Source organism: Engraulis encrasicolus, chromosome 11, assembly GCF_034702125.1.
Source record: "Engraulis encrasicolus isolate BLACKSEA-1 chromosome 11, IST_EnEncr_1.0, whole genome shotgun sequence".
NCBI classification, from domain to species: domain Eukaryota; kingdom Metazoa; phylum Chordata; class Actinopteri; order Clupeiformes; family Engraulidae; genus Engraulis; species Engraulis encrasicolus.
Window position 1 is genome coordinate 51723663 of NC_085867.1, and position 16534 is coordinate 51740196.

Below are 16534 nucleotides of genomic sequence, written 5' to 3' on the forward strand. Positions count from 1 at the left end.
TTCCAACACAGGTAACTTATCTGAGTAACTAGTGGACCTGAGTACTTGTGTTACGATCAGCTTACACTGCACTGGTTGGATTTTTGGTGTTTAACTTAACTTTGTGGTGGGTTAGGTGTTAAGTGTTTTTCAGTAACAACACAGTCTGTCTATCCCTAAGTACTATGGAGTACATAGTGTAACTGCCATGTAATATCACACGCTAGTGGTGCACTTACACCACAAATGTACTTTTGACACCTCTGACTGATGCACATACATTAAAACAAAGGAAAATATTGTGGCCGGTGTAAAAGAGTTAATGTGGAACAGCTGTCCTGATGAAGATCGAAACATATGCATTATGTATTAAGCGTGATGATAGGTTTGTGGTAGGCCTGCTAGTTAATTTCCCGCCTCAACTTGGTTTTGACAAAATGGGTTACTGCCATTTAGCTTTGGAGGGTAGGATTAGTGGAGACAAAACAATGTAACTCACATCTTATACTGGACTACATAGTTAATGAGTGAACATCTCAAATATGGCAAAGGGGCAATGCAGGCAGACAAGGCAGGAGTGGCGAAGTTGATGATGCTGCAGTGAGGGTTGAACAGCGGGGAAGTTGATTGCACATTTGAAAGAGAGAAGGTGAGGGAAAGCAGAAGAGTGGAGGGTGGGTAGCAGGATGACTCAGGGAGAAAAAGAAAAGAGTAGGCGATAGAAGGAAGGAGGAGAGTGTCGAAAAGTGTTATTGTTACCATTAAGACAAGGGGAAAGAGAAGAAGTGCAATTGAGAGAATGAGGATGATAGGCTTGGGTACTGTACGAAAAATAATCATTGGACCGTTCTGGACAAAAGACAGTACTTTTTAAAACTTAATGAATTCCCCTTTATGAATAAACCTGACAGCTTTTGGCACCGGCTCTGCAAGGTCTGTGACCACTAGGTGTCAGTAAAGTAATGTGTCTTTAGGAATACAGACAGAAATGCACCTAGAGGAGATAGCAACTCTGTGAAAGTGTAATCTCTTGAGCAGAAAAGATCCCATGGAAAGGCTGTTTGTCACAGAAATTCCAATTACTTACAAGAAGTCAGGAGGTTCATAGATCAGAGTCAGATATTGGTCTCGATATTAGTTGCAGAATTCATACCTTTTTCATACCAGAATTCATAGTTATAATACAATATTCAGAGTATGAAGATGGACATCTTTGCCCAAACCTACATGAGGAAGGAAGGAACATGGTGATTCAAAACACAATACTTAAAAAATGAATTTAAGAGAAATAGCTGAGAAGCAGAGTGCTGAGATATTCAAGATATATCAACTTTAAAGCCTAAACAATTAAAAACAAAAATAATGGAAGAGAGGGGTAGGAGATTTAGATTAGGTTGGGGGGAAGGGGAAGAGGAACACTTCCAAACAGGTCATTTGCACTTCTGGTTCTCACCCACAACATTCTGGCCTGTTCGTATGAATGTGTGTGTCTGCCTGCCTCCCCATCCCTGCCTCAGGCAGGAAAAAAAAACAAAAACAAATAACCAACATTCAGTTCATGGTGACCGGGTAACTTGGCACTGAATTCAATGTCTCTTGATTTCTCTACCAAAAAAAAGGTTGACACATTGAAGCCATTGATCCAATCTAGCAGTTTAGTAATCAATCAGTCAAGTTGTTGACAAATTTAAATGCACAATATACTAAAAAACGACTGCTTAAAAAAGAAGCTAGCTGTTTTGGTTAACTTTTTTTTTTTTAAACTATGGAGACATGGATGCCATTGCCAAGTGTGCCTGAGGAAGTGTCTGAGCACAGGCCCAGGAAGTACAGTAGCATCTCTGTTAACTACTTCCTGCCAGAGCTAGCGGCGCTCAGATTGGTGTGTCCTAAAGCACAGTTACCCTATACTGATTTTAAACCAGTCATCTCATGCAGGCATTACCTCTGTCCCTTTTTGCTGCTGCATGCAAAAACTTCAGAATACGTAAATTTCTCGTTTATTTCTTGGTTAAGTATATGTCAGATTATACAAATGACAATGATTGTATGTTGTTTTGTACGACTTTCTTTACTTGTGTTTGAGATTCGGTTCCTTACTCAGCAGACACTTTACTATCAATGTCTATGGAGATTTAAATGGGTGAAATCTATGTCATATAGCCAAACTACATGCTCTATATTCTGCATTATATATAATTGCTAAAACATTTTAATTGAGCCGATTACTCAACAGAGTTTATCCATTTATGTATGAAATAGTGAATTACCATCTGTTTCCTGTAAGGTTTTGCACCTTAATGGCAATTTAGGTAATCTTAACATCTTAAATTTTAAACTCATAGGAGGCCAATCTCTCATGATGTCAAAAGTCAATTAATTTGTTAATTCAGATTTCACTGCAATCACTTCCAAATGCACAGTGCCATTATTTGTAGCCAATATCAGCTTTCCAAAAATGGAAAGTTTTGCATTGGCCTTTTATTGATTACCTCAGTATCTCCTGATTAAGATATTATTAAAAAATAGCTGCTTAATTCCATTACACATGGGTTACCCTTAGCAACCGAAGGACTTGGTTGGATTTGCTTCATCCAATTGGGACGAAACATTTCAGTTATCGGATAATCTGTAATTTCCTGAAAAGCTTTCCGCCACCCTTGCTTTCCAGAACAGGTTAATATCCACTATGGTTTAATTTTATATTAAAAGTGCATTAGATAAAGAAGGTTTATTTTTCTAAAAGAGCCTTGTAGCGTGTCAAGACAATATTTATGATCTAGAAAAGTATATGAAAATCCCTATATATATCAACAGAGTTTTAATTTATTTCTCATCTACTTTCTGTCTGTTTCAATAGAGATCTTGGTAATGTTATACATGTGGAATGATCTACCAATAAACCCTTCTCTGGTGTTGTGCTAAAGAATGGAATGTGCCTGTTTGTGTTTTCTGGTGTTCATGTCGAGCAGGCTTGGGGTTCCTGTTGTCATCTTCACAAATTAACAAATTCAACAGGAATGGGGTTTCCCCTTCAATGGGTTTATCACCAGTAGCCATACTGCAAATATGGTCACTGATTTAGATTTTAACATGTTTCACTTAGTTGTCTCGCGTTTTGTCAATATTAAAATAACTTGTAATATTCATACAAGTTCAGAATTTAACTTTGGCATTCCCTTAGATGTCCCCATATTGTGGTCTGGTAGACAGTCCAGGATAGTGGTCAGGTTAATAGCTTGCATTGAGTAAAATTGAGTAAAGGCACACAAAAAAAAGGTATGCCATTTTCAGCTCAGTATTCCACTTATCCGACATACCAAAGCCAACCAGTCTCATTGAAATGAAATCCTTAAAAGAGGCTTGGCTGACTCAAGCCAAAAGAGTCAATTGTTGCTGTCAGATGCCCTGGCTCACATTTTCCAAAGAGCTTCATTTCCAAACTTTCCCCTCGTGCTGTCTTTTCCCGAGCTGGATTAGAAGAGTGTTCCTCAGCTTCCCACCTTCCTGCAAAGGTTAAAGGTGAAAGGTCATAGAGTGCACAGTGAAAGGTGAAAGAGAGAGTGACTAAGGAGAAAGTTAGAGATATATAACATATTGTAATTTATGCATAATTCTGTATAGCCAATGTGGATATATTTTCTCTGTTTGATGGCTTTATCGTATGTTCTTTTGCTTTTTTTCTTGCTGGACTGACTGATGCTGCTGTCTATAACACTGCTCAGAAATCCCAGACAGATTTTCTTAGTGATGTGCTTCTTGAGAATCAAATGGAATTTGTTCATAATAAACTCTTAAGTTACCTTGCAAGTCAAACACTGTGTGCTGTGAGTGTGCTATAGCTTTATTGTTTGTTGTGCTGGTCTGTGTAGTAGGCAATTGCTGTGGTTGCATGCACTGTTGCATGCACTGTGTGCACTGCATGTATGTTTAGCCGGCTTCTTACTTATCAGTATAGCCAATATAATCCTCCCCATTTCCCTGTACATATTCACCCACAACTTAAATTTTAAAAATCATAGGAGGTGTGCAAACGTGCAGCCTGGACTAGAGGAAGTGGTTGGATACAGCTTGATTTCAAAAAGTCAATGAGAGAAAATATCCAGTTTGTGTCTTGAGTTTCTTATGAACAAAACCTAGAGTTCAAGTGACAGTTTTTTGTCTCTGCACAACATTACACATCCTTTAGTGCCACCTTGTGGTGATACTAAATCATTAACCCATTTCCCTTCGCCTCTCTTCCCTGCTCTTACTACTAAACTGTCTAAAGCCAGAGGCATTTTATCTCTGTCCACAAAACGGCACTTAACAGAGGAAGTGGAATTCTAAGTAATCGTTAAATATGAGATGGATTTTTCCTAGCGCTGCCTCCACTACTGACCAACCGCCAAAGGCACTGTTGGCCAAGAGGGAAAAGAATGCTAAAAGGGGAGAAAGTGTTTAGACACATTTTCCACTCCTCTTTCCATTTGGAATGAATATTTCAGTGTCTGTTTCAAGATGATGAACTTTCTAATTAAGGTCAGGTCTGCAAAACTAAGTTGTGTGACTATAAACCAAATCTCTATGTTTCTTCCCAAAAAAAGCAAAATAAATAAACAAAGAATATGTCGCAATTGTTTATAGCATATACAGAGATCTAAGGCCCCATAAGCTGGATGATCAAAGATACGCAGGCTATACGTACGGTCCCATGACTGAATTTGCATGGCCATGGTTCGAGTCCACCATGAGCCCAACCCTACCCTGTCTCTCTCTCCTCTCTTCCTGTCAAGGTCTTCACTGTCCTGTCTGCAGTAAAGTTAAAAAATAAAAAACGCCATTAAAAGGCTAGGTATGAAACAAAACTGTTTATTTGACCCAAACAAGAATAGTGAAAATCCACACAAAAAATAGCCGTCAGTAAGAAATAAGGTAGCACTTTAAGCTCTTTAAGTAGGCCTATTGTGCACCAAAGGGCCAATTAGACACAGAGCTAGTACAGTCCGCACTTCACATTCTACATTCCAGCCAACTTGTCCTATGGAAACCTATAGATTGTAAGATTGTAGATGTAGGCTGTAAGAACGGCCTATGGTATGATACCACCTCTTAAGGTGACAGAATCATGCCAAACAACAGCAAGGTAGACCTACCTCAAATAGTCCTCATGTCAAAACATTTCCAAATGCCAATTATTGCTTACAGTGGACACAAATAAACAATTCTTGAACAGTCATCTGAATCAAAACCAACAAGCAACATATGTGAAGAGAACAGATGCAAAGAAGAGCTCCAAGTCAGTCCAATGTAGGGTGAAAAGTCTTATAAGGACAAGATATGTGATTTACAACTTGCTTTAATGATACCAAATATAGCATCTTATACATGGACATTGGACACCCTCAAGCAATGAGCATCAACCTTTCGCTAACAATAATAAGAAGCCCGGTAACACTTTCTTTTATAATACAACAATTTCTGTACTTTCTGGGTTACTTGAATTACTGTGAAACTACTGTGTATTTTCTGGGTAACATCAGGGTAACAGAGAGCAGTTACCTGTTAGATCTAACTTCTCTCTGTTACCCTGTTATTACCCACAAAATGCACAGTAATTTCTTTTGCTTGGCAATTAAATAGTATTTACTTTGCAATTACACTCTTATAGCCTTTGTCATGTAATCATGTAGTCATGTAACTTACCTCTGTTACCCTGTTGTTGCCCAGAAAATACACAGCAATTACTGTACCGTAAAAGAAAGCATACCAAAGCCCAATTAGAAATAGAAGAAGTACTGTTGTTGACTGGGAAAAATGTCCATATCTGTCTGTTCAGACCTCCAATCTGGAATTGCTAGCCTAACAAGCCAGGTCAGAGAGGCCAAAGTGCAGGTCAACTTGAAAGTCTACAGTACAAGGTCTTTCTGCTTCTTGTGTATATTTTTTAATCTCCATCTTCCTCCCTCTTATTCTCTCCCCATCTGTTGGCTCTGGTTTTATGCCAGGAAAAGTGATTCTGGACGACTGCAAGAGAACGAGGAAGTCATGAAGAGGCAAGGAGAGAAAGCAGGAGAGAAGAGCGTAGAAAAGTGGTAGTGGTAGCCTGAGGGGAAAAGATGAAGAGCTGCAAAATTAAACAGGGAACATAATGAGGAAGTGCAGAGAAGACTTCATTTAACCAAGACAGATTACTGGACATACAGTATCTTCAAAAGGAGAAGGGGAGCATGGCAGTCCAGTTCAGACTGTTCCCAGGTCAGTCCCAATGCTTCCAAATGTCTTGTTTTTGTCTGCATATCTATTTCTTTTCTTTTTCTCAGTCCCACTATGTCTCAACCCTTCTGTCTTGCCTACACAATCCATCATTTCTCTTAAAAACGCATGTTCGTGTGCCAATTGATGTGTCCTCTGTGTGTATTTCCTGTGTGTGTTTCTGGGTCATGAAAAGAACGTCAGATTGAACGAAAAGAACCAGAAACGAAAAGACACAGCAGCCATTTTTTTCCCTTTCTGTGCATGGACTAGGCGTGGAAAGTAGAAGTTTTTAAAGCCAGCAGAAGTCAAGAGGAGCTGGGGAAAGTGCTGAACCAGAGTTGGCTTTTGGTTTGATGGATTCCCAAGCTGACATGCTGCCAGGCTGTCTCTCTCTCTCTCTCTCTCTCTCTCTCTCTCTCTCGCACGCTGTCTCTCTCTCTCTCTCTCTCTCTCTCGCTGTCTCTCTCTCTCTCTCTCTCTCTCTCCCTCCCTCCCTCTCTCTCTCTCTCTCTCTCTCTCTCTCTCTCTCTCTCTCTCTCTCTCTCTCTCTCTCTCTCTCTCTCCTTCTCGAGCATTCCTGTCATGCTTCGCAGGGAGCTGTAACTGGCTACACTCTGAAAGTGCTCATTTTGACCTAAGAGCACAGTGTGACAAAACCTTTGTTGTCCAATGCTGTCATGGCTGCGAGTGCATGCATGTGCAGGTGTTTGCATGCTCGTGCAAGAGGCAAAGAGAGCTGCTGGCAATGCATGGCAGAAATAGAAGAGAAGGGAAAGAGTGAGTTGTTGGTTTTTCCATGCAGAAGCACATGGCCATACTCTCACTCTCTCATGCACACGCACGCAGGCAAACACACACAGGCACTCAGACACACACACACACGCACACACACACACACGGCTTACCAACTGACCGACAATTCTAAATTAGGATATTGCTCCAAGCTTGTATGTTGAAACGTGTGTGTGTGTGTGTGTGTGTGTGTGTGTGTGTGTGTGTGTGTGTGTGTGTGTGTGTGTGTGTGTGTGTGTGTGTGTGTGTGTGTGTGTGTGTGTGTGTGTGTGTGTGAGAGTAAGTGAGTGCAATCATGTGGATGTATGGATGTAGAGTATTCGCTTTAGATTTACATCAGCGTGCTGCATGTATTTATGCGGGCCAGTGTGCATGTGCGAGCACGTTACATCACAGTGCCGATGGCACATGTTGCCATACTGATCTCCATCTCCACACATCTTGATGCGTCGTCTTGTGCGCTGCCTTCGCTGCTACCTCCCTCCAGGGCGTGACACCACTCTGCACTCCCGTGCATGACAGCGTCCCTAAACCATGACAGCGTGGAATGCATTTTTTTTTCCAACGTCCGTACATTTCCCAGGGAGCCCTTGGCTTCCAAAAGGGTTTGCCAAAAAAAAGTGCAGAGGGTAAAAAAGTTATTCACACGGTGGAACAAAGTGCATTGTGAGCCGCAGCTTTTCAAACAGCAAGGGCTGCCATTGTCTGGTAGAGAGGCAGGCTGCAGCTCTGCTCTGCTGAGTGTGTGTGTGCGTGAGAGAGAGAGAGAGAGAGAGAGAGAGAGAGAGAGAGAGAGAGAGAGAGAGAGAGAGAGAGAGAGAGAGAGAGAGAGAGAGAGAGAGAGAGAGAGCAACGCAGCAGTGATGACCTGTTGACTCTGTATTGTTTCCCAGGACTGAACCGGCTGACCTGGAGACAGCTCTTCCTGGCCTGTGTGCTGCTCTCCGGGCTGCTCATGTGTGAGTGAGGGAGTGAGTGAGTGCTGCCACACAGTAGTAACAGTTTGCAGTGTTAATTCAACACAGTTGAATTTAACACTAGTGTTGGTCCTACAAATGTTGCATTAACACTGAAACCTTTACTATTCAAGTTATCATGAACACGATATCACAGAATTCTGTGGAATGGACATGGACCACTGTGACACAAAATCTGTGGCAATTTCACAGATTTTTTCAAAATTCCATGATGGGGTCACAGAAGTCCTTTCAGTAATGGGCCCGTGCTTTCTACAATATATTTCAACCATGGCCGTAACTACCATTGAGGACACAGAGGTCATGTCCGCAGTATGTTTTTCAGTAATGTTAAAATGTATCTATGATGAAAACCAATATATGATCAACAATGATAAATTCAGTATATACGCCACTCCCATTTATCCTGAAGGCAGTGAATAGTGAAAACAAGTCCGACAGGCGGACAACAGATGCATCCGTCTGTGCCAGTTTTTCCCCAAATGCCCCCCTGGCCTCCTCATAACCTGTCAACGCCCCCACTGAGAATGTGCTTTTTGTTTATTGGTCATATTGCCCATGGAAACTCAAAATAATGTGGCAGGCAGCGAAATGGCGAGACAAAGGATTTTTTTTGAAATTTATAATAAGCCTACCATGCTTGGATTTGGAAAAGAACCATATGATTTCAAATTTCAAATAGATCAAGTAGCCTACATTACAAATGACCAGACATTGTATTTATCAACCTTTAGTATCACGCCATTTCAGCATCATGTGCATGTGGGAAAGAATCTAAACATCGACACAATGTTCAATACTCACAGACCCCAGTGCACAAATAATTTCCATAACGGTCCAAGGTGTAAGTAAAGCTGGCGTGTGCAAACAAGTAGGCCTAATGCGAGTGGCCGCAAGATTGCTGTTATGTCCCTCTATGTCTATGCAACAGGTGAACAGAATTAGGCTGAAGGGTATGCTAAGCTTAGCTACTTCAAAATGAAAATGTATAGCTGCTATTATGACGTGGCGTTCGGTTACCGTGTGGACGACTATAAAAAAGGCAGACAATCAACATTTCATCACCATTTGTAGTGAAGCACAACGACCGTGCGCAACCAACATTCCAAGCACTGAGCACAACAGACACCTGCGGCTAAGATCCTGTTGTGGCCGATTCAAAGAAAGCGTTTCAGACGGACAGACCGACGGACGGACGGATATACACAGCCTCTTCTAGAGATGCTTGGACGCATCTAAAAAGGCGACTAAAGCGGCGTACACACACATTACCAGCTTCTGGCTTGCTCGCCTACTCGCCACTCTTTCATGGAACGTTCGCTGAAAGTTCCCGCGGCTTTAACTGCCAATGTACAGGCGAGAAGTACCGAACTCTGCTTTCCAATTGGTTACTCACTTACTCGCCACGCTCGAAGTTAAAATATTTTCAACTCGGGATCCGCCCACATCGCATCACTTGTACTGTACTCGCCTGCTCGTATCGCTGGAACACATTGACATTCTATTGAGTTAATTCGCTGAGCGAGTAAGCGACGTGTGTGTACGGCCCTTAAGATGCTGTTGTGGCCGATTTAAAGAAAGCGTTTCAGACAAAGAACGCGTTTCAGACGGACAGAGTGACGGACGGACCGACGGACGCAGATAGCCTCTTATAGAGATGGTTGAACGCATCTAACAAGCTTAAGAGTTTGACTGAAGTGTTTGAAGCATTATAAATATACAGTATGCAGTACAGAACCCAGTATTTGACCCCGGTATTTGAAAATGTCTGGTTACGGCCCTGATTCCAACAGCTCTATGTACAGCATAACAGTCTTATGTTCCAACTTCTGTTCTCTCAGGATTTCTCTAATTTCAAATATCTTTTTCTTTAAAAAAAAAATCTTACTGACAGGTTAGGGTTTTTTCGATCTTGGCACATACAGCTAGCATTCTTTCGTTTAGTACAAATATTTGATAGCCTAGAGGGCGCTGTTGAGCAGGACATGGAGTAACACCATAGCCTTTCTACCTATAGCCGTTCCACATGCTATTCGCCCCATTATACAAAATTTGGCAGCAGTTCAATGGATTTGCATTAGGGGCGCTGTTCAGACAGAGCAGATTGGGGTTCCCCTATTGGGCTGGGGCTAATCACCCACAGTAAGTCCTCGCTAGCAGCTGAAACCTGAGCATATTACGGTCGTCTCTGACTGCAAATTAAACATTATAATTAAAAACACAGTAACCTAGGAGTTATATCCGTCTAGTTTCTTACAGCTTTGACATTTGTGAGTCAGTCTTCACTAGCTTCTAGCTAAGGAAATGACGACATCCGATTGGTGAATGGGGAACTAAACCGGATGCTAACGTCGGCGAGACGTAGCCTAGCCACAGGCTAACTGACAAACGTGAGGCCAACAACTCAGCCGATCGTGATGTACGCCACTAATAGACCAATCGACCTCATATTTAGACACTACAATGTTGATTTCTGCCTTTGATTTTCATCAGTTAAGAAATCTAGCGTCGAATTAACACATTCTTAAGGTAGTAAAGCGAGTTGCCGCCATGTTTGTTTTCCAGAATCACCCGGGTAGAGAGCTCACGTGCAGCATTCTGGGTAATTGAGTTTCACGTTATTCATGCACAAAATGCGTGTTTTTAAAAAAAATGCAGTGAGTTTAAAAAATCAAACCAAGTGTCATTTGGAAGGGCAATTTACACTTCCTTTAGAAAAAATAAAATGAAAACCGGTGAACTTCCATATCCGACACATCAGTTGCGTCTATTGTGGAGCTTCATAGGACCCCCATTCATTCTGATGGCTCTCCTCTGCTTGAACATCGCCGCCTCGTGGACTGTACCACCCGGAAGAAGCTGTCAGTTTGGTCTCTCCTCTATAAACCCTCTCTGGTAACACACGTTTTGGGAAGCTCTGCCAAAATTAAGTTTAAAATTGTATCTGAAGTGCTTAATACTGCCTATTTACGGTTACATCAGTCTACTAAAGAATTTGATAACCTATCCTAATGGAAAAGATAAGTGACAGGTTGGGTTAGGTATTGTTTTGGTCTGGGCACAACTTCAGTTGCTATACATACATTTTGAATATTTATAAACTTTTGAGTGTGCGCACAGCCAGGGATTCCAAAATGCTAGGCGGCTAGGTGTTTATCATTGGAAGTGCCATTGGACTGCACAGTGTATGACAAGAACCTGTTGTCTCCTCGGCTGGCGGTTTTATCCACTTACTCGCACGCTGTAATGTCGGTGACACTGTTTAGAAGAACATACTATCATGTCGCTTGGAATTCTTTGCAATGTGCTCTGAAAAACGCTGTATTGTGTTGCAAAGTGCTGCTGACAAGGCGGGGTTTCGCGATCACTGGGAGCCTCTGATTGTTTGGAAGCTGCCGTAACTCAAACGTCCTCCTCACGTGTGATTGGTGTGATGCAATAAAACTTAATTTACAAAGCATAGGAATCGATTCTGATGTAGGCCTACTCACGTCAAGATAATTATCCCACAATGGAGTTGGTAGGCGTACAGAAACTACAGAAACTGCTACAAAATCCAGGCGACTACAAAACAGGTTAGCAAGCACTACACTGGTCCAATGTAACTTCCAATGTTAAACACCTAGCCGCCTATCATTTTGGGATCCCTGGCTGCGTGCACATTCGGCTAGCATCATAATAGACCAACGCCATGTATACAGTAACGTTCTTTTGTTTAGTAATTTGGTATTGGTAGAAAAGGCAGGCTATTCCACCACCAGTTTGTCAGTTTTCTAATGATAGACTTAACATAGTGCTGTGGGAACATATAGAAAGAACTTCTGTGACTCCGTCACGGAAAACACTTCCATGACCCCAATATGGAATTTTGGCAAAATCCGTGAAACTGCCACAGATTTTGTGTCCCAAGGGTCCATGTCCATTTCACGGAATTCTGTGAGAGCAGGCTGTCATGCAGGGTCCATCATCTGATCTGAAAAGGGCCATAAAACGTTAAGCCTATAATGACTTTAGCCATCGACATTACTGATATGGGCCTTGCAGCCTGTGTACTCCTGCTTTATTGATTTGGGATGTCGTAAACTTGCTGTAAATAGTATACATATGGAAAATATTACACTGTAAGTGCATGACAAGTTATGAAGCCAAAACAAGAGACTATCGGTTGAAAACATTTTTCAAAATGCTTGTGGTAGGTTGCTAATAAGAATCCAAATATATCGTTATTACATTTTCAATAACAGAATTTGTGGGTATGACTGCCTGTATGCCCTCCACAGATCTGCTGAGATTGAGACAACCTGCGTCAATCAGAGCCGCCTTTTGGTCCAATCGTGCTTCGGAGCAAGGTCCCAGCCACTCACACACCCCTTCACACACATCCTGGGGTGCCCCTCTGGTATGGGGAGGCAGTGAAGCATCTCAGCGCCAGAGAGTGGAGTTCTCCCAGCGCTCCTTCCGTGTGGGCCTGATGGTGCTGGCTGTAGGCCGCTACGTCCACTACCTGTCGCGCTTCCTTCAATCTGCAGAGCAGCACTTCCTGACAGGGACGCCTGTCAACTACTACATCCTAACGGACAACCCTAACAAGCTCGTCCCACCTCCAGAGCTGGGCGAGGGCCGCGACCTGCGAGTCGTTCCTGTGACGGAGATTCCCGGCTGGGAGCATTTGGCCCGTCGCCGTATGGACCTCCTGGCCTCCACCATCGACAACCAGGCCCAGCAAGAAGTGGACTATGTCTTCTGCGCTGACGTGGACCAGGAGTTTCTCAACCCAGTGGGCACAGAGATCCTCGGCAAGCTGGTGGCCTCGCTGCACCCGGAGTATTACGACGTGCCGGTTCCCAACCTCCCGTACGAGCGCAGCTCTGAGTCGAGGGCGTGCGTGCTGGATGAGGAGGGGGACCACTACTACACCTCAGAGCTGTACGGGGGCCTGTGCTCGGAGGTACTGGCCCTGACCAAGGTCTGCTCCCAGCTCATCCTCCAGGATCGTGCCATGGGTGTGGAGGCCCAGCGGCTGGAGGAGAGTTACCTGAACCGCTACCTGGTGGACAAGAGGCCCACCCGCGTGCTCTCGCCAGAGTACAGCTGGTGGGACTCCCCTGTGGCTCCCAAGGTGCCCCAGAAGAGGGTGGTGTCACTGGGGCGGCAGTGTGCCTCGCTCAGGAGCCATGGGAAGAGCTCCATGTTCTGCTGAGAGAGAGAGAGAGAGAGAGAGAGAGAGAGAGAGAGAGAGAGAGAGAGAGATTGAACAATTTATTTGGCTAGGGACAAATACAAAAAAAACATAGATGTAGGTAATCTAAGACTACCATCTGATGTATGTTCCATAATGAGAGAGAGAGAGAGAGAGAGAGATAGAGAGAGAGAGAGTGAGAGAGAGAGAGAGAGAGAGAGAGAGAGAGAGAGAGAGAGAGAGAGAGAGAGAGAGAAAATATAACAACTGGTAAAGGAGATAACAGAGAGGAGAAATAGGGACAAGACAAACAAGAGCTAAAACACTTCAGCAAGCTGCAAGATCAGCAAACTGCCTGTGCCAGCTGATGTCAATTTTAGTTAAATATTGCTGGTCGATTAATACACCTAAATGGAAGACACTTACGTAGTTACACAAAAGGGCAGGACAGGACATTTTTATTGTTGCTGTAAAAGCTAGAATGATTGCACATAATTGCTCTGCTATCAATATTCATGCGCACAGTGTTAATCACACTGATTTTCAGTACTCGAAAGCTGACATGTCATTTAACACCACTTTATTGTAACGGCACAGCATGCTCTATGTATGTAGTTTGAATTTCCACAAACCACATCAGGTGGCTTGATGTATCTGAGATATCATTGGATTTCACTGCCATTTGGTGATGCTGGTTCTTCATGTCTTTACAAGGTAAAGAAGAAAATAAATTGACACCTTAAATGGTCCGTATTAAGTTGACACCCATAGGTCTGTGTAAATGAAGTGTATACTTTTTTTGTCGACATGGTGGTTGGCACGCGATTAATGTCAGATCTGTGATAGGACGCAACAAGGGCTGGTTGGCTCTGAGAGATAAGAGTGACCGGAGCAAGAGCCTGCTTTTAGCAGCCCGGCTCAATCATTAACTCTCACTGCCATTTCAAGGTCTTTAAATACCAGGAAAAACACACACAGGAAGCCTGAAAAGCGAAGGCTGGGGCAGAGGGATTCAATGCCAAGGAAGACATTAAAGAAAAGAATGACACGGTGAGGAAGACATTAAAAAAGAGGTGAAAGCGAACATGGCACAAAGACAATGTGGTTACTGTGGTCACTGCTGGTTCTCATGTGTAGCACTTCATGGGACAACACAGCACTAGGGTCAGACTGGACGTACTTTTAGATACTGCAGAGACACATCGTTCAGGGCAGCGTGTTCCCACTGTGTGTGTGGTTTTTTTGTCGTTTTGTCTCCCCTTCACCCTCACCCACAGTAACTGTGCCCTGAATTGATGTGCATGCCCTGCCCTCCCAAGAAGGGCATGTCACCTGGGCATACCCGCTCACTCCCACCACCACCACCATCACTGATAAGAAGAAAGCATACACTCAACACAACACAAACACACCCATGCACAGACTGAGACACCATTCATTAGACTATAGGAGGTCCAACGCAATGCATTTGGTTCTGTTTAAAATTTTCATTCAACATGGTACACGCTTGCTTAATTTAGGCCCAAAGAAATATGTGTTGCCCACAGTCTCATTAGCATATGGGCAGTCACTGGTCAGAAACTATGGCAAGAAATATTTGCGTTTGTGGTGCCAACTAGGCATAGCTTAATTGGATTGGATTGCAAGTACATAATTCCAAATTTTAAAATGAGCTCCATCCCCCTCACTACATATTCTTTGTTATCTGTTAAACTGTTCTGTCCCATCAATGTTGAGATCAACAATATTTTATTGTGATATCAGAGGTAGGGTTTCGTAAACCCATCTTATCATCATATTTGTCCATCTAGTAAGAGTCAGCTTAGGTGTCAGTGTAAAACAGTAGCTATCGCCAACTATATGTCTGCATATCCAGAGCCTTCAGCTGTCGTTTTTCTCACTGCGTTGTGGCTCTGACCCTACGGCCACGGGCTCCTGACACACATGGCAAGCCTGTGCCCTCCTCTACCTGACTGCATGCCCAAATGTCACAGGCACATCGTCAAACAGTCTGTATGCCAGAAGGTAGAAACGTGTGCACAAATGTGAATAGAAAGTTTGCTCCACCATTATAATTGTGAGTGCTAAAGTAAAATGACAGTATGTTTTCCAACATGTTTTGTTATTAGCCAACAGAAGTTCATACAAATGGCTCTAAAACACATTGTTGTTTTTAACTGTGTCCATCATTTAAACCTATTTACAATGTTGATAATCACCATGCATAAGCTATGGACAAGGACAGGCATCATAAAAAAATGAAGGCAAAAAGACAACAACATGATATCCCTTCTGCTTGTGCTAAGTGGATGTGGGTGAGAGCAGGAGCATGTCATGTTGTCACCCCTCAATTTACGCTGCATTTGAAACGTGTCTTCTTCTTTGACATCCAAAGACACCCCCTCCCCCTCTCTCTCTCTCTTTCTCTCTCTCTTCCTAGCCTTCAGATCCTGCTCTTCTTCTGATGCGCTGACCATGACTGGCGTGTCACACACAATGACTGCCAAATGCAACAGTACAATCCTGTCCATTCTTTATTGTGTGCTAGCAGCAGCAGCGGCGGCAGCAGTAGCAGCAGCCTGTGCGAAAAGCACCCAGGCCAAAGCGGCCAAACATTTGGCTGTATGCGCGGCGCCCACACTCACACTCGGCTTGCCGAGCTGAGGCTGAGCTGTGGAGGCCACAATGAGCACTTGTGTCAACACGCAGCCCGGGCCAAGAGTGGAGGAAAGGAAATGTGCACCCGGCCCATATAGAGGAGAGAAGCTCAGACAGTGTGCCAGAGACTCAGGACCATTGTTTCAGTCAGATCTGTCAGTAGCATGCATGCATGCATACACGCAACGCCACACAAGAGCAAGAGCCACTGAAGACCCCGCCGTTGACACAGATGCACTGTGCAATGCACACACATGCACACATGCACTCATTCATTCACATATAGGCACATAGGCCTACTGTATGTGCTTGTGCAAACACACACACACTCACACACACACACACACACACACACACACACACACACACACACACACACACACACACACTCACACACACACACCGGATTGAAATCATGCCTTGGGCCTACTACTTGATGGATTGTCACCTGCTTTGTCAGGTGTCAGTCAGTAGGCCTATTGGCTATACAATAAGTGAGAGGATTATCCCATCTGTTAACACTGTTTCAATACAGTCAGTATGGGTGTGGCATCCAACATATAATCTACTGGATTCAAGCAGGCTGTCCCACACCCATCCTAGGTTACACCACACTAAAACACTGACAACCACTGACTGACTGGATGAGATAAGAGTGATGAACTGGATCATTGTAGCCCTCTGTGGGGTATCCAGACAGAACAGCTCTATA

At 43.4% G+C, this 16534-nt stretch overlaps 1 protein-coding gene across 2 annotated transcripts; it reads left to right on the top strand.

Annotated features, from left to right (window-relative positions):
• The first annotated feature begins 5914 nt into the window (after nucleotides 1–5914).
• On the top strand, nucleotides 5915–13310 carry LOC134458539 (globoside alpha-1,3-N-acetylgalactosaminyltransferase 1-like). Of its 2 annotated transcripts, XM_063210931.1 has the most exons (3): nucleotides 5915–6216; nucleotides 7902–7967; nucleotides 12266–13310. In XM_063210931.1, exons 1-3 carry the CDS (start codon nucleotides 6189–6191, stop codon nucleotides 13183–13185), a joined length of 1014 nt encoding a protein of 337 aa, XP_063067001.1. In that variant the 5' UTR covers nucleotides 5915–6188; the 3' UTR covers nucleotides 13186–13310. The 2 variants fall into 2 exon arrangements, with proteins under 2 accessions (XP_063067001.1, XP_063067002.1); XM_063210932.1 differs by lacking the exon at nucleotides 7902–7967.
• The last annotated feature ends 3224 nt before the right edge of the window (nucleotides 13311–16534 follow it).